Raw genomic sequence first — 22,866 nt, forward strand, 5'->3', positions numbered from 1 at the left:
TAGAGGAATTGGCTATTAAGAAAACCATGGTTTTTAGATGCTGGTTTTTCCTTCTAAGAAAATAAAGAGAAGACAGACGTTGATGTCTGTTCCTCTCCTCGAAATGAGGCATGTCTCTCAAATAAGAGGAAGCCTAAAAGAAAAACATCATGTGAAAAAAAACATTTCTCAATGGATTATGCTGGTCCTAGAACAGGACATTACTGTGAATATGCATGAATGGCATGAGTCAAACTACACTCAGCAGTAAGCATCAGCTTTCACTTGCCATTTCTGAAGCCTTCCAGTCAGGCTGCCAAGACAGCAACTGAATGACAAGATTTTTATTTGAATGCAGGGGGGAGATTAACGCTGTTTTGGACTTATAGGAGGAACCTTCTTTAAATTAACTTGATTGAAGAATGTGCTGCTCCTCTATTTGGCCAACTCACAGAAGCAGTAACAAATTGAATAAAAAGATACTATTTATTTAAATTCAAAACCCCTTAGCACCACTGTCAGTTGTAAGTTTTGAGAATTTCTATTTAAAAAAAAAAAAAAAAAATCAGGACAAGGTCTTTCCAAACTGGTCGCTGTCAACTAAAACAAGAAGTTAGATAAAACTCCCACATGCCAGATGGTAAATCACAATAAATGCTCGGGCTGTTAGATGCACAACAAGCGACAAACACATTGATACACACCATCAGAAGCAAACCCAAAATAGAAAGGATATTTTAATAAGTTATAATTTGGGGGAAAAGATCCTTGTTAAGCTCATCAGAATCAAAAGTCATACACTGAGGGCTGCTTACTTGCCTCAACACCTCACGTAAGCATGAAGAACAACTAACAATTTTAGCAGTTACATTAGGCTAAGGGCTACTGTCAAGCAAGAGCCCTGGAGTTCACTATTTAGACATCACTTAAGACCCTTTCTGCCAAGTTACTTAAAAAAAATATCGTTAAAGGATACCAGGGAATTGTTTACTCAAACCATTACTGTTTCCCGAACACAGATGCAAGAAAAAGTTATATTAAGAAGATAAACAGCTGCTACTGTATGCTGTTTAAATGGTAACAAAAGCATCTAAGGGCCATAAAGGGAATAGTAAGGGAATTAAAAAGCATTTTTATGCATGAAGATGGCTAACATCCGTACATTCATTAAAGTGGTATCAACCATGCTTTTAATTAAAAGTTAGTGACAGAAACTTAAATATGATTGATGAAACCTAGCAGCCTACCAGAAGTCTGCTCTATCAAAAGCAAGAACAACAAGCTGCATTTCCAGCCCTTGCTTGCTCATTTCTCTTTCCCTCTCAGCGATGCTGCCACAATCAGAACACATTGCAAGGACAACAAAGCAGCATTCCTGTGAAAAACAGCAAGCCAGGACAAGTCTGCAACCATGCTTTCATGCTTGGCCATTCTTTATTCTGTATATCCCAAGGAGGCGTTTCAATAACCAAGCAGCCTGGGGCCAAGACAACAAGCTGGTTACCTGTCAGTATAAGCAGCTGTACAGCGATCTATCAACCATCGCAGGCATAAGGTCTGCTAAAGGCTGGGAAAAGCCAGGAAAAAGGCTGCCCTACAAACAGCAGTCTCCTATTCAACAGTGGAAAAAATCACTCAGAAGCCAGCGCTGAACTCTGTAACGCAGTCTTCTTGTGTTACTCGGGAGCACAACGCAGTCATGACAAAAATAAACTACACGATAAAAATACAGCACGAGCAAAAAGATGTGGGCCCAGAGAGGGAATTAGTATGCAATAGGAGGATAAGGAGTCCTACAGGCCATAGATATTTCGACAGGCAATCAAACCACCTCCTATTTAAGTCCTGATGTCTGCAAAGACTAATCTATTACCGTTGTTCTGTTAAACCACTGTCATGTACAGAGCTGAGCACGTGAAGATTATGTCTTCAAAGACTGAAGACGTTTTTTAGCATCCTATTACCCACTTAGCTGCTTCCAGACACACAGAGCACATAGAAGATGGAAGCTCTCACTTAAGAGCAGGTACTTGCACAGGAAGAAACTTTTTTTTTTTTTTTTGCTTAAATACACAGTTTAAAGAAACTTTGCCTCTCTCATAGCATTTTAACATAAAATGTGACAAGACTGAATTGGGTGGCTGACTGAACAGTGCACTACTCTGAAGGGTTCCCCATTCCTGGCTCTGTAAGGATGCTCCAGCCTCAGGCTGAGCACCTCTGTGCACTCCTCTGTGCTTCCACTTCTTCAGTGGAGTGAGAGGGGTTGGCTAGGAAGTGAAGGGAGTGCTTTAACCCTCCCGCAGCTGGACAAAAAGCTAAAGTTGTTCATGCTGTAGCCTGCTGCCGTGGGACAGCAGCATACTCCAGAATGGAGCCCACGGTTGTTTGGGAGCACCAGGCAGGGGCTCTTCCGTCAAGTGACGGGGAGGCCAGGAGAAAGGACCACCAGGCCCAGCAGAGAGGATCCCCTCTCGTAACTCATCATCCAGCTAAGGAATGGGCATTCTGCTCTTTCTAAAGGGAAAAATCTCTTCCTCCTGCCCTCCCGAGGGGCGGCACCAGCTCAGGATAAAGGCCAGTTTCCAGTCAGCCACCCAGCAGTTCAGTGACCACAGGGGAGTGGGTCTCAAGCCCCAAAAGCCCACAAGGTTCTTCCTCAGCTGTAAATTAGTCAAAGGCGTTTCTTCTGTGAGGTTGCTGCAGGTCTCACCCCTCTTCTCCTACCACAGGCGGGGAAGCCGTCCCCGGGCAGCGCCTTTGCCCCCTCTTCACAGCCAGGCCTTGTCAGAGGGGCCGGTGGGCCACCACCTTCCCCACCGCGTGACAAGTCTCCATCCGGTGCCTCTGCCAAAGCTGAATTTGTTGAAATTCAAGCCGGAGAGATGCAGTAACTGAGGCAGGAGGACGAGGAGGGCTGCGGCCAGGACGAAGGCTCTCCCATGGGCAGAGTCCGCTTTGGCCTCACACGTATGGCACTTGAAGGCTGCCAGCACGGTTCCCCGACATCCGGCACGGCTTCCTGCACGTCCAGCCCCGACCTACCGAAAACGTTCCCTCTGCCATTACGAAACGCCCGGTGCAGAGGGTGCCCGTCCCCAGCTGTCAAACACCGACACTCAAACCACGACCGAGGGCAGAGGAGAAAGGTGCTTGCTGCCTACGACCCGCCAGCACAGCGAGAAAGGAATAACGGGATGGGTGGGGAGTCTGAGGGGTGTAACAGGACCAAACCTCATTACTACACCAGCGGGGTCTGTTAGGGCAAGGCTACGAACCCTTCGTTACGTTGTGTGCAACAACCAGGAGCTGAGGCAGCGCGCTGCTATGGCCGCACCGCCCGGAGACCCCGCGGCGCAGCAGACCTGTCCCTCCCTGTCATTTACTCCTCTATTCGGGAAACTTTTACCGCCGACGCATCCCGCTGGCCGCGGGCGGGGACGTAGACGGCCCGACCCCGCTCAGGCCGCGGGAGTGCCCGGAGGTACCGGCCGGCCACCCGCCGGCGCCGCGGCCCGCAGGGGCCGTTCCTCCTCCTCCACCGCCGCCCGCCGAGGCGCCCCGGCCCCTCGGGGGAGGAGGCTGAAGCCGCCCCGGGGGCTTGGCCTTCCCCCCTCACCCTCCCCTCGGGCCCGCCGCGGCTCCCGCCCCCGCGGAGGCACAGCCGGGCCGGCCCGGGGGACCGCCAGGTGCCGGGGCCGGGGCCGGCCCACCACCCCCCACCCCCCCCCCGCGCATTCCCCCACCACGCACCGGCTGCTCCCGGGCGCAGCGGCCGCGGCTCCCGCTGCTGCTCCCGCTGCTGCTCCCGCTGCTGTTGCCGCCGCCGCCGCGGCTCGGCGGCCGCCGCTGCCTACGAGTCGCTGCCTGCCGACATGCCCGCGCTCCGCTGGCATAATCCCCGGCGAGGGTGGGCCGGGCGCAAGGCAGCTCCTCACCCGCCGGCTCTGCCGCGGCGCGGGGACGGCGGAGGCGGGGGGAGGCGAGGCGGGCGGGCCGCCGCAGCTCCGCGCTGCGGGGGAGGGCGGGAGGAGGGCGCGGGGGGGGGGGGGGGGGTGCGAGGGGGAAGAAAGCGGGAACGGCAAAGAGCCCCGGCACCGGCGCTACCCCTGCTGCCCTGCCGCGGCGGCCGCCGGCCGGACGGCTTTATTCCCCCGCCCGCGCCGTGCCCACCGCCACTTCCTTCCCCGCAGCCGGGCCGGCGCTGCCGCACGGCGGGCGGGCCTGGGGCGCCGCCTGCCGGCCGCGGCGGGAAACGTAGCCGGCCCCGGTGACGGCCGCCCGCGGGCCGCCCCGCTCTGCCCGGCCCGGGGGCGAAGCCGCGGCGGCCCCCGGGGCGCGTTCGGCAGCGGGCTGGGGGCCTCTCCCCGGCCCCGGGGCGGGCGGGGGGCGCTGCGGCTCACCGCCGGCGCTCTTACCGCCTTCCTCCAGCCGCTGCCCGGCGCTGGGTTCCCTCTCCGGCTCGGTCCGTTAACAGGGCGCCCGCGGGAAGGGTAACTAACGGTTCGGTGGGGGGAGCCGAACTTCCACGGTGGTGGGTGAAGCCCCAGCCCAGCCTCTGCTCTAACCCAGCCCCTGGCACCGGGCTTTTTGCAGACTGGAGCAGCGCTGGTTACTCCTGTAACTTCAATCTCTGCAAAGACTGGGAAAAAATCACGAAAGGTTTAGCAATCATTTTATTCAGAAACCTCAGGAAAAAAACCCAGCAACGAAATCTGCTGTACCATTTTAAACATCCGTCCGTTTCCTGTGGTGGACTTTTTTTTTTTTAAGGATGCATCACTTTCTGTTCCACTCTGCAAATGCAAAACACTACGAGCAACCAGCCCCTTGGTAAGTCCTGGATAATTCCAAACTCGCCAGCTGCAAGAGAGCTCCACAGCTGATGCTTCAAGCTCTTAGTCTTCATCCTCAAGGGCTCCCCTGCACCTCACCAAGACCTGCTCCCATTTCTGCTCTTTCTCGGGGAAGTTATGGCCGTGCTCCGGGGCCAGAGCTAGCCTGCCTCCTAAACAAGTTTGTTTTGTAAACACTAACTGCATTGCCACTGTAAATTCTGGTCCACAGCATAGCTCTTTTTACAGGCTTAAGTTCCCAGTGTAAGGCAGATTATACCTAAAGCTATGAATGGTACAAAGAGCCACTTTGGGGTTTTTTTAATTCGCTTTTTAGAGATGTGGACAAATGGAAATTTTATTTTCCAAAGGTTAAATCTCAGAGCTGGAGGAGTTGTAATGTTTTTTATCATAGAGAAAACTATGCATGGGAGTGTCTCACAAGGGCAGTCTGAGACAGATCAAAGCCCGGGGCTCCAGGTACAACCTAGTAGATCTGGAAAGGCGATAAATGCCTACATAGCTGAGAGGTGTCAGGTGGAAGAAGGCAAGAGGAAGATGATTGAAGTCCTCTTCAGAGGAAGCATAAGCTTCTGGTTCTCTGGAAGTCCTTATTTGTCCCCAAATACAGAACCAGGCAATTTGCTCGTGTTAACGGGAAGAATTTTAAAAGGGATTTAAAAAAGAAAAAAAAAATAAAAAAGTGTCCAGCAAAGTGCACAGCAAACACGCGCTTCACGTGCCCCACTTTTCGATGCTTCGGGTCTGATTTTCAGAAGCACTGAGCATTCAGGCCTCCCACTGATTTAATCTGGAACTGCAGATTCTCAACCCCTCTGAAGAATGAGGCCGAAGGCACCATACTGAACAGGTCACCCTAAGCCAGGCATTTATTTGAAAAGGTTGTCCTAGAAGTTTACTAAGAGCAACACTTACTTTCCCCTCCCTGCCCCTCCCCCCCTCCCCCCCGCTTCAGTGTTATAATAGAACAGAAATAGCCTAAAGAGCTCCAACAGATGGAGGAGGACTTTTGATTAAAAAAATAAATCCTGACTCACAATTCAGTTTTCTGGATGTAATAAAAAAAGAGTACATGAATATGAATAGCACTGGAAAGAATGGAGTGGAGATAAAGGGAGGTTATAAGGAAAGGCAGTGAAATAGCTGAACTGATTTACCTACTTATTTCTAATCTCTGTCAGGAAAATTCTGTTTGGTTTTGCTGTAGTGCTGATGAAAGAAAACAAGACCATTAGTGGACTCCTGAAATTTTCCTGTGATGGATTCCCTGGAAAAATCCTGCTGGCTGAATGATATTTTGAAGAATACTTTTAAATTGTACCTGTTAATAACTTAAAATGGTGGGAAAACGTCTTCAGCTCAATAGTAGTGCTGCACAGGGAAGTCAAAATTCTTTTTTCTTCCCTCAACCCCTTCTAAGTAAAAATTAGAAGTAAGAATATGGAATACCATCAAAACTGTACATCTATTGGTATAGCTGGGAAATATATTTGAGCAAGTTATCTGCAAACATCCAGGCCCAATTTCTACATTTTGGAGTAAAGGGGAAAATTAGTAACAAACATCCTTGACTTCTCCCCTAAATCTGACCTTGTATTAAAAGAACCCACAGGGCAGAAGTCGCTGAAAAAAATACAATTTTTCAAAAAGACTGTGCATAGCTAGGACAATTCTTCATCAAATATCTTAAAACACAGCACTCTAATTTTAGAATCAGACCTTCACAAGCTTCCTTTATGACAGCTATTCTGGCCTTATAATCACATCATTGGTGGCTAAACATCTTGAACAAGGACAGAATTTGAAACACAATATGATTAAAACCTACATTAATGCTGATGTAATATCCCAGAACCTATTATTGTTCTTGGGCAGGAGCAAAGAATCTAATTAAACATTTATTTAATAGTAAAATACAAATTAAAATATCAATGTTGGACAGTAATTCAGCAATATGCCAACTAGCAAATATGTATTTTTCACCAAGAAAAATGCATGTATATTCACAAATACAGCTTGGATTTGATTTGGTAATGTACGTGATCAGAACACTGGCACGGCACGCAATCCAGCCTGGCATATTAAAACGGTAACTTCAATTAAGTAGTTACAGTCCTGGAGCGTCAGCTGGAGTTGAGTTGCTCACTGGGAGACAGGATGGCTGCTGTCAGTCTCGTGAATCCTGGTACTCGGGGTATCAAACCACTACTCACTGCGACTGTTGGGAGACATCAAATAATTTAGACCAATATTTTTCTAACACAGCCAGCAGCAACCAAACTAGCAAAACGCACACCAATCTGCAGCCAGCCAGCCATAGTGAAAGTATTGCTCACAGCTTTGTCACAATGAAAAATATCTATGTTATAAGGTTTAAATTACAAGGATTTACCATATAACAGTAGTTAGCTTTAACACAGGTAATTCATGTTGCTTTTTGTATTAAAGTTCAAAATTTCCTATTGGCTAATATTTACATCATACCATAAATACTTATAAAATGGTGAGGAAAACGAAGTGCAAAAGGATAACACTATCATTTTCTGAAAACAAGCTGCCTTTTAGTTTCTTATTCTTATTATAAATTGAATATCACTATTTAAAAATAATATTTCTAAAAATATTACAATACAGGATAAACATTGATTTCTCAAGTGTAACAAAAATATGTTTAAAATATAGGTGGCTGTTTTAAGTACAAAATATTGCTGTTTGTAAAGGGTAACATGGTTGTAAAACTACTATTGAGGGTTTATAAAAATACAAAACAATTTGCATTTACTGAGTGCATAATTACATATTAGTGCAAAAAAAAAAAAAAGCATATTTGCATTCAAGACAGAATTGTCAAATATTTGCAGAGGTACGTAAAACATGAAATCTTTTCAGAGTCATGCGTATTGACCCCAAATCTCTATTAATCCTTTCCAAGCGATCTTCCAGGGCTTCCTAAAAGAAACAGTTAAAGAAAATTAAGTAAAAGAAAAGAAAAGAAAGGAAAAGAAAAAAAGAGGATTTAATAACACACAACAAAATCCAATTATCCTTCTAAAATGAAGAAACTACTATTATTCCTATACTGAACTGGTATTATTTTTGATGCATTACTAGCATTCAGTTAGCACCCAAAAACTACAGCCAGACCTACAAACTTTTCATATTATTTTTATGTATGTGTGTGTATTTGTGGGTTGTTGGCTTTTTTAAAAACTATTTCAGGTATTTTGTTTTTTTCCATGTGACTTGGGCAACTGCATGAGATACACTTGACAAGAATTAGGACAGGCTGATAATTAGGGAGACACATTTAGGAAACAGCTGACTACTGTAGTGAGTGGCAGTATTGATTTACTGGAATGCACTTGTACTTTCAAATTGATAACAAGCCCTGGGATTACAATTTAGGAAATGCTGAAGTTTTAGGCCTCGCAGAGACCTCTAAAACACAACTTTGAGACACTTGTTTTTATTAAGAGTCTGCAGAGCTTTCCGAAGAAAAAAGCACTCCCCTGTATTCCACCTACACTACTTATTCTTGCCTTATTTTCTTCTTCGTACTTTCAAGTAGACAAAATCCAACCAAAGAAAAACTAAACTCTGCACTTTCTTCTCCAGCACAACATCCTCTCTACAGCTTCAGGGATCTATTTCAGAGTCACTGCATTTTCTTAATGTATTGCCCTTAACTACCTCTCAGTGTTATCACAAGGACAGACTATTCTTGCAGTAATTCAGAAAAATGCATCCCATGTACAAAAAATAGAAGATATAAAAGTCTTACGCAGAATATACACTATGTAGTATATAAATGTATACACGCACATACTTTTTCTTTATATGCGTATGTATACACACACTCACACAAAACAAAAGTTGTCAGTTCGTGGCTGGGGGAATCAAGTGTTTGCAGGGCTAATTATTCTTTTCTGAATCACTTGTATACAAATGATCCAGACTTACACCTTTTACACAGCAGGTCAGAGTGTGTTTATAATTAACTTGCAGTAAATTCCTTATTATCTTCTAATGCAGTAATGTCTAGAGAATAGAGAAGAATCCTTCACACAGATTCAAAATTCAGCCAAATTCAGGAACAATTCTCAGTGGTATAGAAAAATTCCCATAGTAATCATCCTCACTATATAGCAGAACTTTATATAGTCTCAAGTTGTGGAAGAGCAACTTAAGAGAACAGTCATATGTAGAAGCTTTGTCACCTGATTTAATCTTGCTTGCAGGGTCATTCTTCCACCAGAACAAGGTATTCGACTCAATGCAGCCTCAATCTAATAACAGAAAATACTTCAGCTGTAAATTATAGTTTCAAGAGCCAATATAAGCCTTCCCAGCTCATCTTACAAAAAGAGAGGTGAGGTGTATAGATTACAAATACATGTCCAATCTTGTTCTTAAACACTAACTTATGTTACCATAATACTGTGCCATACAAAACTGATACAGAAAGTAACATTCATAAGCAGACCCTCTCAAGGATCATTCTGAAGCAAGCACTCTTCATTGCCAGAATAAGCTTCCTTGTTTGAAAGGCTGATTTAAAGCATTGTCCATTAAGGAAGAAAGGAAATTCACTCCAACCCTTGCATTCACACTGTGTTTATGTTAAAGTGACTCTCCTTTAATGAAGTTAGGGACAGAAAAGGACTGGAGTATGGGAAGTAGAGCAGGGAATGGTAATGGCACATTCCTAGGGTAACACTAGAAATTGTGCATGAATTTCAGCCACGCACTGCATAGGAATACGGCTACATCCCTCACCTCTCATACAACAATTATGTTTTGTCACAACTTGAAAATAAAAATAATCTTTGCCTGTTGCTTTTCTTGAGTCAGCTCATCAAAAAGCCTCTCTGTTTCAGCCAGAGTCTTAATCCTTGCTGCGTATTTGAAGTCTCCTTCACAAGATGATAGCACTGGCTCGTATTTTTGTGCTACACCCCTCTCGTCCCAAGTTGTTGCTTTCTTCATTCCAGTACTGACAGATTCAGCACACGAGCTGTGTCTGACACCTGAATGCTGCCTTCCTATCAACGAAATAGGGGTCTTTTTATTTGTTTTGTAATTGCCTGTGAAATTACTACATAGGACAGAAAAAGAAACTAATACCAAGAAAAGCAGTGTGATGAAGGTATATAAGCTAAGGATAGTGATGAGCGAAGCCTCTTTAGCTTGCCTTAAACAAACCTCCCCGAAGAATGCAAAACATTTGTATGGGTCATCTTTCAAGTGATCTTTATAACACAGCATATTTTTTGGTTAGCAAACAGATTACTGTACTGTGCTAATTAGGAATTACTTTTACTGGTACAACATTACTAAATATCACCAAGTAGACTAGCTGTCATGAAAACACTAGTCTAAATAAATGCATTAATAAAAAGCAAAAGCAGAACATTGTGACAATAATTACAAAAGTGAGAAAAGATTTGGTTCAATCAATCATTTAAAAAATCTGAAACAACTGGCTTTATTATAGTTATTCTTTGCTATCTGTAATGCAATATTTAGCAACAATTTTATTAGTATGACTGAGTAGGTACATCTTAATATAGACCCTATTAAGATATACATTGTAGAGCTGAGTTAAGCATAGGAAAACATATTGCCCTTCTTTCTCAATTTAATTATTTTTGTTGTTCCATGGTGTTTATGCACACACACATATACATAAAAATAAAATACTGTAAGAATGGTATCTCTCTGTCTACAGGAGTAAGACAAGAGTCAGAGGATTTTTAAAAGTTGGACTTCACAGAGTAAAGTGTCAGCTTTCTATTTAAGCAGCTGTTACCAATGTAGAAGAAATTATGGTAAAGAAATAAAGAACAGTGTTTCCCTGCTTTGACAGATTACCTTCTACATCATCTAATGAGAGAAACTGGAGTCTTTTTCTTGGATTATTGTGCTGTAAAGTAGATGTTGGACCAGTTTCCATGTCATCTAGAAGTATATCAAATCTACAGAGCAGGAAGCACACAACAATTACTTGCTAGAAATCATGTATCAAGCAATACAATATTCTCTACTTTTTCACCTTTTGGTTAAATAAACAATTTTTTTATAAAACAATTTCTATCTCACAGGCATTGCAAGTCTTCTTATTACTGCTCATAGTACCATACCCCAATGTACTCCTGTTTGCACACACCAGAACACCTCATTCATGCAACTGACTTACTTTCAGCAGGCCAAGCTATCACTCCCAAACACACTGAGCTCCCATGTTGTCATCCTCAAGAACCATCAAAGTGGTGCTAGACATTTCCTCTTCCTCATGCACGTGTCCTACACTTTGATCTCGCAGGTAAGTATGTTCTCAAACTCTACAAGCCTTACCAAGCAAAGATCTCTATAGAAACCATAGTATCTAGTACAGTTAGCAGAAAGTTAAGTTTATGTATTTTTTTTAACATGCTTTTAGGTGCCATGACAGGTAGGTAGATACTACTTCCAACTTTTATTTACATCTCTTGATAAGCTGCACATTGATTTGGACTTACTCCACAGAACACTACTTCTATAACTTCTTTGTCACTGATCAGTGTTGTGTCAATAGTAAACCCAACATCTCATCTTGGTGAATGCTAAAGACGGGAAATCATTCTAGATTTTTCTTGCCAGATTTTAAAAAGTAAAACTTGCTTTATATTCAGAAATCTTCATATGGCTCATTTTCTAGGACTTTCAATGAACAAGAAACAGCAGCATTAAGCCTGCATAAACATACTGCTGCTATAATAATGATCAGAACACAATTGTATTCACAAGACCCATACCTTGTCACTGTGTTTTCATTTTTGCTAAGCAAATGGCTAAAACCAGGAGAGAGGTTTTCTTTTGGAGATCGTTTTGGGCTGTATGTCACAGAAACTGGTGCCAACATTATCTCTCTTCTTGCTGCAAAAGACAAAGTAAGTTTAACTACTAAAACTTCTCCCAATGCAGTATCTCCCACTCATGATCAGATGCTTGCATCTCAAAAGAATGCTTTTCAAAGCTGTCTACATGTTTCTTTAAATTAGATGAACAATGCATCGCATCATAGAAAAAATGAAAATAAACTTAGAACTCTCATGTTTTCTATGATTATAGAAAGCTTTTTTTTCAGACTGTTCGAATAATGCAGAAATCCTACCTTTGTTTTTCTTTCTTCTAGAGCAGTCTTTCATTATTTGCTTCTACTTTTTGAGTAACACCAACCAAACTTCAGAAAAGCACTTACTTGGAGTATTCGATTTTCTGTTTGAAGGAGGAAGGGACGATGACCTCTGGCCAGAAGGGGAGCTGTACCGTTTCGGTCTGTGTTGGTCTTTACCTTTCTCTGGGGATTGGTTAGCAACTAAAGAAGTTTCAACAAACCCAACAGTTTGACGTCGATTTGATGTTTCTAATTAAAAGGAAAAAGTTATTATGTTAATCAATCTTTTTCAATACAAGAACTGACAAATATTCTCCTGTACTCAGCTTTTACTGTACAAAGACTGCACTTAGTCTGCCTTACATCAACATAATTGTGCTGTTTTGCTCAAGTCTCACTTCCTGCTCATCATATTCATGAAGCAGATAGTTTGACTCACTAAAATGGATGCTTTGCAGTGCATGTAGGAGAAATTATGCTAAATAATACTGATTTAATAAAGAAACAGTGGAAAGCAGGACAAAAGCATCTTTGGGGAAAAAGGGTTGGAGTACCTACCTGAACCAAGAATATAAGCATTTAAGAAAGACTCATTGTTTTCTAATTACAAGGCTTCCAAAATCAGTGTTGTTAGAACAGCTCAGTGCAGTCCTACAGTACACATGCCAGCTTTCTTAAAACCACGCTGATACACCACGAGAACAAAGCTAAACTAGCTGTACAGCCAGCCAGAGCTTTGTTAGGACTCCATTAACTGTTTATAAATACTGAGATATTCTTAGAAAAAGGGCACTAACTACACTCTAGCTTAATACCTCACAGCTACCTTTGCATTCCCTCTATTTTAAACAAGGCACTTAGCTGTTTCATTTTGAGTTTTCTCAGGAAAACTCCAGAATTTTGCATGCTAAAACTGTTTTTATCCCATCACGCAAGCCTGATGGACTTAAATGTTGAGAATAACAAAACCAAAAGACATGCAAAGAAAAGCCAATAAAGACAAGTTCAGGAATATAAAAATAAAAGTTACTAGTTGTTGTGTCTTCTTTTTCTGTCTGTGTACCCCAATCTTTAAATGCTTTTCCTTCTTCAAGTTCTTTAAAGGCTTTTATAATTGGTGCTTCTGACATCTCATTTTCTTTCTTGTCTACTGTGTTCGTTGAAGAGTCTTCTTGTGAGGAGTCTTTTTCAGGAGGAGAATGGTGCCTTAACGAATGTGAGGTGGTGGAGGGAAAAAAAAATCAAGTTTTTTTTACTTTATTTCATATATCCAAATACTAGCTGAATAAACAAAAACCTGGAGGAATTTAGTTTGAGATTTACAGTCATCAAACCAAGAATTTTAAGGGTGCTTTTTAATTTCAGCCAAGAACCTCAGACGATTGTGCTACACCCAATTCAGGAATCTGAAGTTGAACAGTGTGAGTTAAATTTGGTGACTTGACATGTTCTTAGAACTAAATACATCCTGACAGCAGCTTTAGACACTTCTGAGTAAGAACGCAAACTACTAAATTACACCCTAAATCACACCTGAAGCTTCACACTGGTGAAAAGCTGCAGCCAACCGCTACAGCTCGCATCCAATACAACAGAACACACTGTGTGCAAACTCAACTGGACAGAAACACGGAGAGCGTAAAGACAGTGGTGCAAGATACAGTTGAAGCTTTCTTATTTCAAGGAAGGTATTGAAGTCTGCTGCTGCTTGCTTCTTAGAAGGTTAGTAAAGCAAGAAAGCTGTTTGTTTTTAAGGAGTTGTATAGCATCTACAACACTGAGAAATTTTTCTAGACCTCTATTTTACAAGTACAAAAACCTAAAAATATGAATCTAGTCAATTCTGGATAAAACTCTTTTTAGAACTTTACATCATAGTGGAGACTGAAGGAAACGAACTCACCTAGAAGGCATACAGGTTTCTTCTAATCGGTTATCTTTGGGGCCTTCCTGGACTTCCAAAGGCTGGCCAGTGAAGATTGAATACTCCGCTCCTGGTATCAACCACTTTCGCCTGCTGACATCAGGAGTTGCCAACTTGCTGCAGGAACAAAAAACTTCAAAATTATGAAAAAACTTTGGAATTATTTTTTTTAATTTAAGGAAAAAATTAAGAAATTCCAGCTATTTATTCTAGTTAAACAGAAACAGTAACAAATATACAATAAACTTGTAAATACTGTGGAAAAATAACCACTTTTTAAAACATGTTTGTAAAGTAAAAATAAAATATTAAGAAAAAAAATCATATGTTGAGGTTTCAGTCTAAATTACACAATATGCTCAGAATGCAGAACTCCACAAAGATCTTACAATTTAATCCTGCTTACTCAGACCAAGGTTTGGGTAACAAATAGTTCTCAAGTAATTAAACAAAAACATTTTGTTGTAGATTATTCCAACAGTTCAGACCATCTGACCCCAGCTTTCCTTTTTACACCATTTATTAGAAAAATAAAAAATAAAAACCAAAAAACCCAAACAAGAAAAAGCCACTGTTCATGAGCTGAGAGTGATAAATAGCATCAGTGAGTATATTATTATCATGAAATATCAAAAGAAAGGTGTGATTTTTATCCACAGGAACGTAGAAGGTAATTAGGAAAAAGAGTTCTTGTTTACACAAGCTATGAACCATAACTACTATTCTGTAAATCTATCCTGCTGTGCATTCAATTGGAATGAAGCTTTCTTTGAGCCTTTGAGATCAGTTAGGGGCAGATTAACTTCCAAATCCATATTGGCTTTTAGATTCTCCTCCCTGATCAACACAGTCTACCATGTTCAGGTCTTCCTTTTTTTCCTGTTCATTGTTGAGGCATCTTGTTCATAAATATTAAAATAGCTCTAAACAGAAATCTGTCCCTGTAATATATTAATACATAAATTTCTTGCATCTTCATAATCATCAGAAAATCAGGTTCCCCCCAAAATACTACTGTTCAAGCTATACAAATAGACATCCACAAAACACATTAAATTATCATTCTGTGCTTCATAGCATCAGTCCTGAACTGGGAGAGACACTGAAGAAGCCATAACTAAGTAATAAAAAACAAAGGGGGCAAAGCTTTTCAGGTCTTTAAAACATTAAAAAAAACCAAACAACACACCAGAACACAGGCCAACTTTAATTTCCTTAACATAAATTCACAATTCAAACTGGAGTATGCATTCTAATTGAACTTCCACTCTACTCTCAGGATACCTGTACGAACTATATTTAGAAACATAAAAAGTAGTAATCAACCTTTCAGATCAATGACAAAGACACAATGAAAACCTCCAATGTCTAACTGGACTATTAGATTTTATTCCCAAGATCTTTGTTGAGTATAGGAATCCCAATTCAGCTGTGCAGTTGAGACCTATCAAACACTCATTTGGGAAGACTAGAGACAGTCTGCCAAGTCACACATCTATTATCCACAATACTTATTTGTTTTTAATAATTTCTTGGCATGTGAAGTCTCTGGATCACGTCACGTGTTTAATCCAGTTTAGCCTACAGACTGATATCATCTTGATCCATTTTTAGCCAAAATATATTAAAAAGTATTCTAAAACACGACCTGTTTTCACATTGTTGGAACATTCACTTACTTGGCACAAGAGGTTCTTAAATGACTTTCGGTAATATGGCGAAGTTTCAGCATATTTTCGTGTTCTACCTGCTTGAGCTGAGCTTCAAGTTTTGAAATTGTCCTAATGTGGAAGTAGCAAAGATGCGTTATAAAATTATTTAAATGACATAAAAGATACATCATATTTCTTAGACTTTACTCATTTTTATTCATATATCCTGGGTGAAGCAGAACAAGAGCAACTACTACATTTTTTTCTATCTATCTATCTAAATACATACATAAATATGTATTTGAATACTAAGTTAAATAAGTTAGGTAACCTAGCTAGAGAGATAGGACCAGGAGATGTTGCTGTGGATCAAAGCATTCACCTCAGAGGCACTGGGGAAAACAAACCAAGAACATTTTTCATCCTTGAAATGATGTACTTGTACAAAGGTCTCCCTGACTCCGGATTTAATGAGTGGCTCCATCTCCTGTGTGTCACTCAGGTAACTCCACCAATCTGCTGCTCAGGCTCTTCACATGATTCTCCTCTCTCCCACATATTGCAGTCCACACCTTCAGTGAACTAGCCCTCAACAATGCAACACAATCTTAGGCATTCCCCACTTGAAGAAGAGAAATACAGGTTTTGGAGCAGGATATAAAAATCTCCTTTTCCACTACAGTTTCCCCAGTCTGGAATGGTCCCTAGCTAGCAGCACTGAGAATCAGACAGGGAAAAAAAGAAGCACCAATAGAAATACTTCACTGAACTATTTTCACACTATCTTCATTTCCTCAACAGTTTCAATAAAAATTGAAAGCAGAGTGGGTTTGGCTTCCTTCTATTCCTTTCTTAAATTCTTCCTATTCATTATTTCTATTTTTCTTCTTGAAAGATCAGGGGATCTGAGCAGCAAAGGAATGCACTGTGACATCTCCCAAGCATCGTATTTGCTATTTTTCTGGTTTTGGCTGAAGACTATGCACAGGTTAATGCTTGGTGGCAATGATATTTGGAATTAATTTTGATGTGAAACTTGTAGCCACATTTCTAGAAGAATCATCAAAAACGACGCATTAAAAAAACCCAAAACTTCCTAACAGTCTGGGTTTCAGCTGCTCATATAAAAACATAAAAGGAAATTATGACAGCATATACCCACAAAAGAAGCTCAGAGATGAATGACGTGAAACATCACCTTATTACAGTCCTACAATGTCTGCCCTTGAGCCCTCTCAGATGTTCTCTTCCCCCACCTCTACAGACTTCCCTGAGCAAGTGTGCTGTTTAACACCCTTGACAAGGAATGGCTGAGAAATAGCAAACTAGAGGATATGTTTGTATCTGTAAAGCCCTTGATGGTCACATACATCTTGCCTACGGCCTACCCAGAAAGCATAAAAACTCAATGGACTTCTGTTCTCCCAGCCAAAAAATAGATCCAGGTAGCACGAGGGACATCCACAGGAGGTATTATTCCTGCTCTATACATGGAACAGCTTTCTGTCCTTTATTCATGCCTAGGAGCCATAATCTTGACCAGCAAACTCCTGTCAACATCCTTGCTCCTGAAAACCAGAACAGAGACTGGTTAGCTGAAGCTGGGGGTTCGTGGGAAGAAAACTGTAGCAGTAAAAAGCTTGAGCAGTGGACTGGCTGGGCTAGCTGAGTGACAACCATCAGAAAGAAAGCTATTAATTACATCCCACTGGAAGACATTGTGATTGAGGAAGTAGAAAAAAAACCCCACATATCCTAAAATAACAAGATTTTTACAGTGTGTACAAAGTAACATAAAGCAACATGAAACGCTTCATTTAGATGCAATTAAACTTGCAAGATCTACAGCCTTCATAACCTAGGAGTAAATGCTTAGGCCATGGCCTGTATTTCATATTGTTAAAATAATAATAAGACAGTTTCACATTTACCTTTTCAAATCAGAAATCTGCGTGTTTGCATCAAGCAATTTGTTTTCAGTTGTATTTAATGTATCCTACAAGTACACAAGGAAAGAAGTAAAAAGCTTAGAAACTAGAGAAGTATATTAAAAGAAAAAACGAGTAACTCTACAACAGTCTTGAAAACAATACATTAAATACACCTTCCTATAGGAAAAGGAAGTCCATTAAATTTTTTTGGCTTTGACTTTGCAGTATTTTTGCTGTCTATGACTTGAAAATAATACATTCCAAACGCCCTCCTTTTCCCTCCAGGGTTCTGAAGATGTAGTAAGAAGCTATCAGTTAAAATAACTATGGATCTTTCCGTTTGATCTTTTTCAAAATACTTAATTCAGTTAATTCTATGGCACATTATCACATATTTTGCATGTTTGTTTTTTAATTAACTAGCATGTACTTACCTTCACTCTTTCATGTTCTTTTCCAAGGGACTCGTATTCTCCTAAAAGCTAAAACAAAACAAAGAACACAGAAACCCACACTGAGACGATATACAATTAACAGTTTTGTTGACTGCTGTAAAATCATCTAATTGCTTGTCTAACATATGCAGAAGCACTACAGGGGATACAGTATATACTTTAATAGTATTTGTTAAGTTCTACTGTCTTCTAATTGGAACAAAAAGTTATAGACAAGACAAAACAGAGCTACTTACACAATGGACTTCTATTTTTCAAATTATTTATCTCTAAAGAAACTGAAGGAGACTAGTGAACCAGTAAAAGTCCTCACTGACTTTAAAGCTGAATTTGTATTTTGAAATTTTAATTGTAAAAAAGGTGTTAAAGCATGAAGTAGCTTTTCCAGCTAATACCCATTTTGCCAGTCCAGTTAAATGTTCATAAAGCTATTACTGAAGAATCAGAGGAACACTTTCTTTGATTCAGCCTAAAATCACACACAATTAACAGTTTTAGCAAGTTGTGATGGCTTATGAAAAATTCAGTCCATCCCCACTAAGCTTGAGAGGAAAAAATAACTTTCTAAAATAACTTTCTGGAATACGTCCAAAAATAAAATGAACTAATAGCACATAGAGTAATACAGTACCTGAGACAGTCTATGACAACTGCTATCACATCAAGTACACATTTGCTGCCTTAAATAATTGTTTTTAAATATCTATTAGGTCCATAGTATCACCTAACACCTAGCCTACTAAGTAGTCAGCTAAATAATTTCTGTTCTCTTAGTTGTGCATTAAGACTTTACAATGGTAAACTTTTGAGTAGTTTTCCAAAACACCCAGGACTTGCTGTGTTCCTAACATGCTGTGCAACTGTAAACATCATTGCCCATTTTCTTACTTACATTTTGAAACATTTTGTTTTCTTCCTTTAGCCTTGTGTTTTTATTATCAGATAACTTATAAGCCTTTTCAAACGCTTCCTCTAGATCTTTAAGCCTCGATTTTAGTCGACTGATAGTGTTATCCTTCTCTTTATTATTTGTGCGCATTTCTTCAATACGTTCTTGCAAAACTTTGGAAGTATTACTGACTGCATAAAAGCGTTCTCTCCAATCTGCCTGTAGGAGAAAAAAACATTCATTACAATGCTTACTTAGCAGATTTTTTATTTCAGTACAAAGCATAATCTAAAATCATCTAAATAGAAAACAAGGGTACATCTGCACATGAACTAAACAAGAATTTTTTTTATTTCTGTGATGTATAAAGAATGAAAATGGAGACTAAAAACCCAAAAGATGTATTTATTTCATAGGACTTAAAATATCTAGAGATTAGGCCTCTAATCCCAGCTGATTGTCTTGCTTCCCAGCACAGAAAAATGTCTAAAAAAGGTGGAATGAATTAGTCTCTCCAGGTGTCTAACTTCCATGACAAAGTGTCCTTTTCTTTGACCAATAAACACAGCTATGCAGTCATAAACAAACTGGTCTGACCTAGCCAGAAAGACTGTATAAATACACTTAAGAGAATATTTTTGCCCTAGTGCAGATGAGATTTGCTTTTATCACAGCTCTAATAAGAAATCAAAAAGAAAGTAATTAAAATAAGATAAACTTAAAAAAATCTAAAGAGAGACATCATAAACATATCACAATAGTTCACTCTTAACCTTTGTTTGATCCCTGCTAACCTTGAAAGGTTGTTCGTAAGCAAAAGCGATGATGATTCAAGTAGGGAGTCTTAAGAAACTCAGCTAGGAAAGTCACTAGTGTAACATATTGGCTGATGTCATATATTAAGAAGAAAGGTTGAAAATAGAAAGAAAGATATGGAAACACAGATCACCTTAACAATGAACAAGTGCATTCTCTTACCCTTTTAGTTAAAAAGCAACTTGATTTAAGAACATATACTTACCACTTGCTTTTCTAGCATATTATTCTTATTTTCAAGGGCTTTTATGCGAGCACTTCCTTCATTCAGAGCTGCATCTAATTGGTCACACCTATTTAGAACATAGTTTTTTGTAACATAGGTTACAAAAATCTCTTGAAATTTTTAAATATTAAATCTACATTTATAGCCTTCTTTCCTTCCTCAAGCATCCCCACGAACTTTTGTGCCCAGCCTGTGACCTTCTCCCCTAGACCTCAGCCACTGCAGCAAGCACCCAGCATCTCTGCTCCAAAGGGCTGTGGTGCTCTTGGCGGGCAAGCAGCAAACTGGGAACACGTGCAGAGACTCCAGATGGCTCAGTGCATAAGAGCTGCAGAACCAAAAGCAGCTGAGATGCACCAGAGCAGAGTTCCACTTCAGCTAATTGATGGTGCATGTGATAATTAATGACTGAAATCACATCGCAAGCTACTTTAACTCAATAAATGACTGCTCAGAAGTCACTTTTAATAGTTAGAACACACTAGTGCTGGAAGATAAGTACAAAAGACTCCCAGCTACCCAGACACTTTTTCAATTATTCTGAAGGACATGAATTTTGTAATGTATTTTAGCTGTCTAAACTTGCAATATGTATTTTGACTGGCAATAATTATATAAAAATCACATAGAACTTCTATATATAGCAAACATTCAAGCTATATCTAATGGAATATACAGGTGAGGCACACAGACTCCAGTACTAATAGCTGGTCAAAGAGCACTGACTGGGAAATTGGCTTTATAAAGCCACCAATTAATTCAGGACTGGTCCTATATCATGTGTAGTTTTGACATGAAAGGTAAAGAATGATGACGTTCACCAGCACGACAGCCAAGCACTATCTTACAACATAGATAGTTCCATTACAAATTGCTTAGGACTACCTCCGCCTACCAGCCTTTCTTGAGCAAAATTTATACTGGCTTCAGCAAAAAACAGGTCAAACAAGACCTCTGGTCCAAACATCACACTTGTTGCCTAACAACAATTTTAAACTCATCTTAAACAGTTGCATTAAATAGTGCAAAATTTATATTTAATAGGAAAATACTAGCATCATAGACGCATGAAATCTTCAAAATTGAAGAGTGACATAAACTTTTCAAGATATTCTAAACAAGCATACTCAGTCTTTAAAGTGGAAAGAATATCATGTAACAGAGGAATAGGACAAGTAAAGGCAAATAGTACCTGTCAGCAAGATTTTGATTGATTTTCTTCAAGTCTTCAGATGAAGCAGTTTTATGGCTTGCCTCTAGCTGCTGTTTTAAACTATGTATCTCAGAATCATAGTAGGCTCGTAGATCAGCTATGTGTCGAGCATGTTTTTCCCTCAAGTTCTGCCTAATCCTATTTTCAAAATTCAGAACAAAAAAAATTTCCAGCTATCCACATGACCATGCATTGCCATATTCATTCACACATAATGAACTCAGCATACAGATCTCGTTTACAGAACTTCGTTGCATTCAAATTAAAGCAAAGAAAGCTTCATCATCTAAGACAGTGGTGTCAGACACCTAAGGCTTGCATAGAAGTCTTCATATTAATGCAAATATTAATAATATATACAAATACAATACAAAACTTTACAAAAATCTCTTCTCTCCTTTGCTATGCGCTACAAACTATGCACGTAAAATTAAAACAGGAAAACCCAAACACTGAACTATCTTGAAACCAAGACCCCTACATAAGCCCTCACACATGGAATATATGCCATGTCTGCTTGTCCATGTGCAAATCATGAGAGCTTCAATAGGAAAAACAAATATCCCCCATTCACTAAGTACAGTAATTCTGTGCTTCTCACACCATTTCACTCTAAATAGGAAAACATAACCCCCACAGAACTTTGAACTCTCTGCCTAAATTAACTCCCTCATACAGCCTATGAAGGAAGTATGTATTTTTGTTTTAACATGTAAAAAGAAATAACCAAAGCATTAAAGCATCAAAAATTATTCTGCCTTCCATTTAAGGCTTTGACAGCACAAATATTGTGCCTTAGATTAAACAGTATGGTCTAAAGAAGATTAAATAGTACAGTCTAAAGAAAGACAATTGTAAGAAATGGAAAATGACTGTTCTATTTATACATCTTCAGGGGAGAAAAAAGAATTTAGGAAAAAAGGTGTGGGGAAAAAAAAAAAAGCAGCAATGTCCAGCTATGTTCTAAGCAAACAAAACTCACATATTTTGTTCATTTTACTGGTATTGTTAAGTTTCACTTCTTTCAAGATAGTGCCAACTCTATGACTTTTAAAAAAGAAAAAAAAATTACTTACTTTGACATTATCACAGGATCTTCAACAGATGTCACTGAAAGACTATATTCTGGCAAACTGTTGTCAGCACACTGAGTAATAGAAGATGGAGTTAGAGTCAGTGTTTCTTCCTCCTCAGTGTTGACTAAATTATCATTATTAGCATCCGTATATGCCATTGGAAAGGGACAGCTTGTCTTATTTTCATTCTGGAATGGGTGATTTCTCCAGAGATCCAAATGCACAGCACTGCTGCTGGCAGGATATTTTGGAGAATCATCTAACTGAGACGAATTACTTGTCTGTGAAAAAGTGTCTGTGTCACAATGACTTGAAAATCCGGGCTCCGCCATAGAGTCTGGAGAAAAAGGAGTAGTGTCTTCAGGAATACTGAAAGAACAGCGTCCTGGGTTCTGCTGACCTGGTTTCATATGCAGGGTTGGGTCCAACGTCAAGATCTAGGAAATAAGTTATAATGCTAAAAAACCTGTGATTTAACTTTTGTTCTTGCAAATGGAGTTTAATCTGAAAACATTAGTAATCCATATAATATATTGCAGAAATTATATTGACTATTACTACAATTGTTTGGTAGTGACAAGCAAGATGAAGGGGCCTGTAACAGTCTAGATGATGATACATATTCCCAATGTTTGCAACTTGAGTTTTGAAGTTTCCATTAAGAATAAAAGACATATCTAACATCTGTAGCTG

General features: G+C 40.0%; 2 protein-coding genes across 7 annotated transcripts in view; both read right to left on the reverse strand.

The window, feature by feature from the left end:
* Window positions 1-4,004, reverse strand: part of PITPNM2 (phosphatidylinositol transfer protein membrane associated 2) — a 143,230-nt gene extending 139,226 nt beyond the window's left edge. For all 5 annotated transcript variants that reach the window (XM_049805864.1, XM_049805863.1, XM_049805861.1 and 2 more), the window contains exon 1: window positions 3,733-4,004. The gene's annotated coding sequence lies outside the window, so the exon portion shown is untranslated. The remainder of the gene's footprint in view (window positions 1-3,732) is intronic.
* Window positions 4,005-5,820: 1,816 nt separating this feature from the next.
* Window positions 5,821-22,866, reverse strand: part of MPHOSPH9 (M-phase phosphoprotein 9) — a 32,778-nt gene continuing 15,732 nt past the window's right edge. For both annotated transcript variants that reach the window (XM_049805867.1, XM_049805868.1), the window contains exons 10-24: window positions 22,174-22,610; window positions 21,077-21,235; window positions 19,864-19,951; window positions 18,846-19,061; window positions 17,933-17,980; window positions 17,499-17,563; window positions 15,595-15,696; window positions 13,895-14,032; window positions 13,022-13,197; window positions 12,076-12,240; window positions 11,630-11,750; window positions 10,707-10,810; window positions 9,666-9,877; window positions 9,053-9,121; window positions 5,821-7,784 (exon numbers count right to left, since the gene is read on the reverse strand). In XM_049805867.1, the coding sequence (XP_049661824.1) occupies window positions 7,683-7,784; window positions 9,053-9,121; window positions 9,666-9,877; window positions 10,707-10,810; window positions 11,630-11,750; window positions 12,076-12,240; window positions 13,022-13,197; window positions 13,895-14,032; window positions 15,595-15,696; window positions 17,499-17,563; window positions 17,933-17,980; window positions 18,846-19,061; window positions 19,864-19,951; window positions 21,077-21,235; window positions 22,174-22,610 (2,202 nt within the window). In that variant the 3' untranslated portion in view covers window positions 5,821-7,682. The remainder of the gene's footprint in view (window positions 7,785-9,052; window positions 9,122-9,665; window positions 9,878-10,706; window positions 10,811-11,629; window positions 11,751-12,075; window positions 12,241-13,021; window positions 13,198-13,894; window positions 14,033-15,594; window positions 15,697-17,498; window positions 17,564-17,932; window positions 17,981-18,845; window positions 19,062-19,863; window positions 19,952-21,076; window positions 21,236-22,173; window positions 22,611-22,866) is intronic.

The sequence above is a fragment of the Accipiter gentilis genome, chromosome 7 (assembly GCF_929443795.1).
Source record: "Accipiter gentilis chromosome 7, bAccGen1.1, whole genome shotgun sequence".
Lineage (NCBI taxonomy): Eukaryota > Metazoa > Chordata > Aves > Accipitriformes > Accipitridae > Astur > Astur gentilis.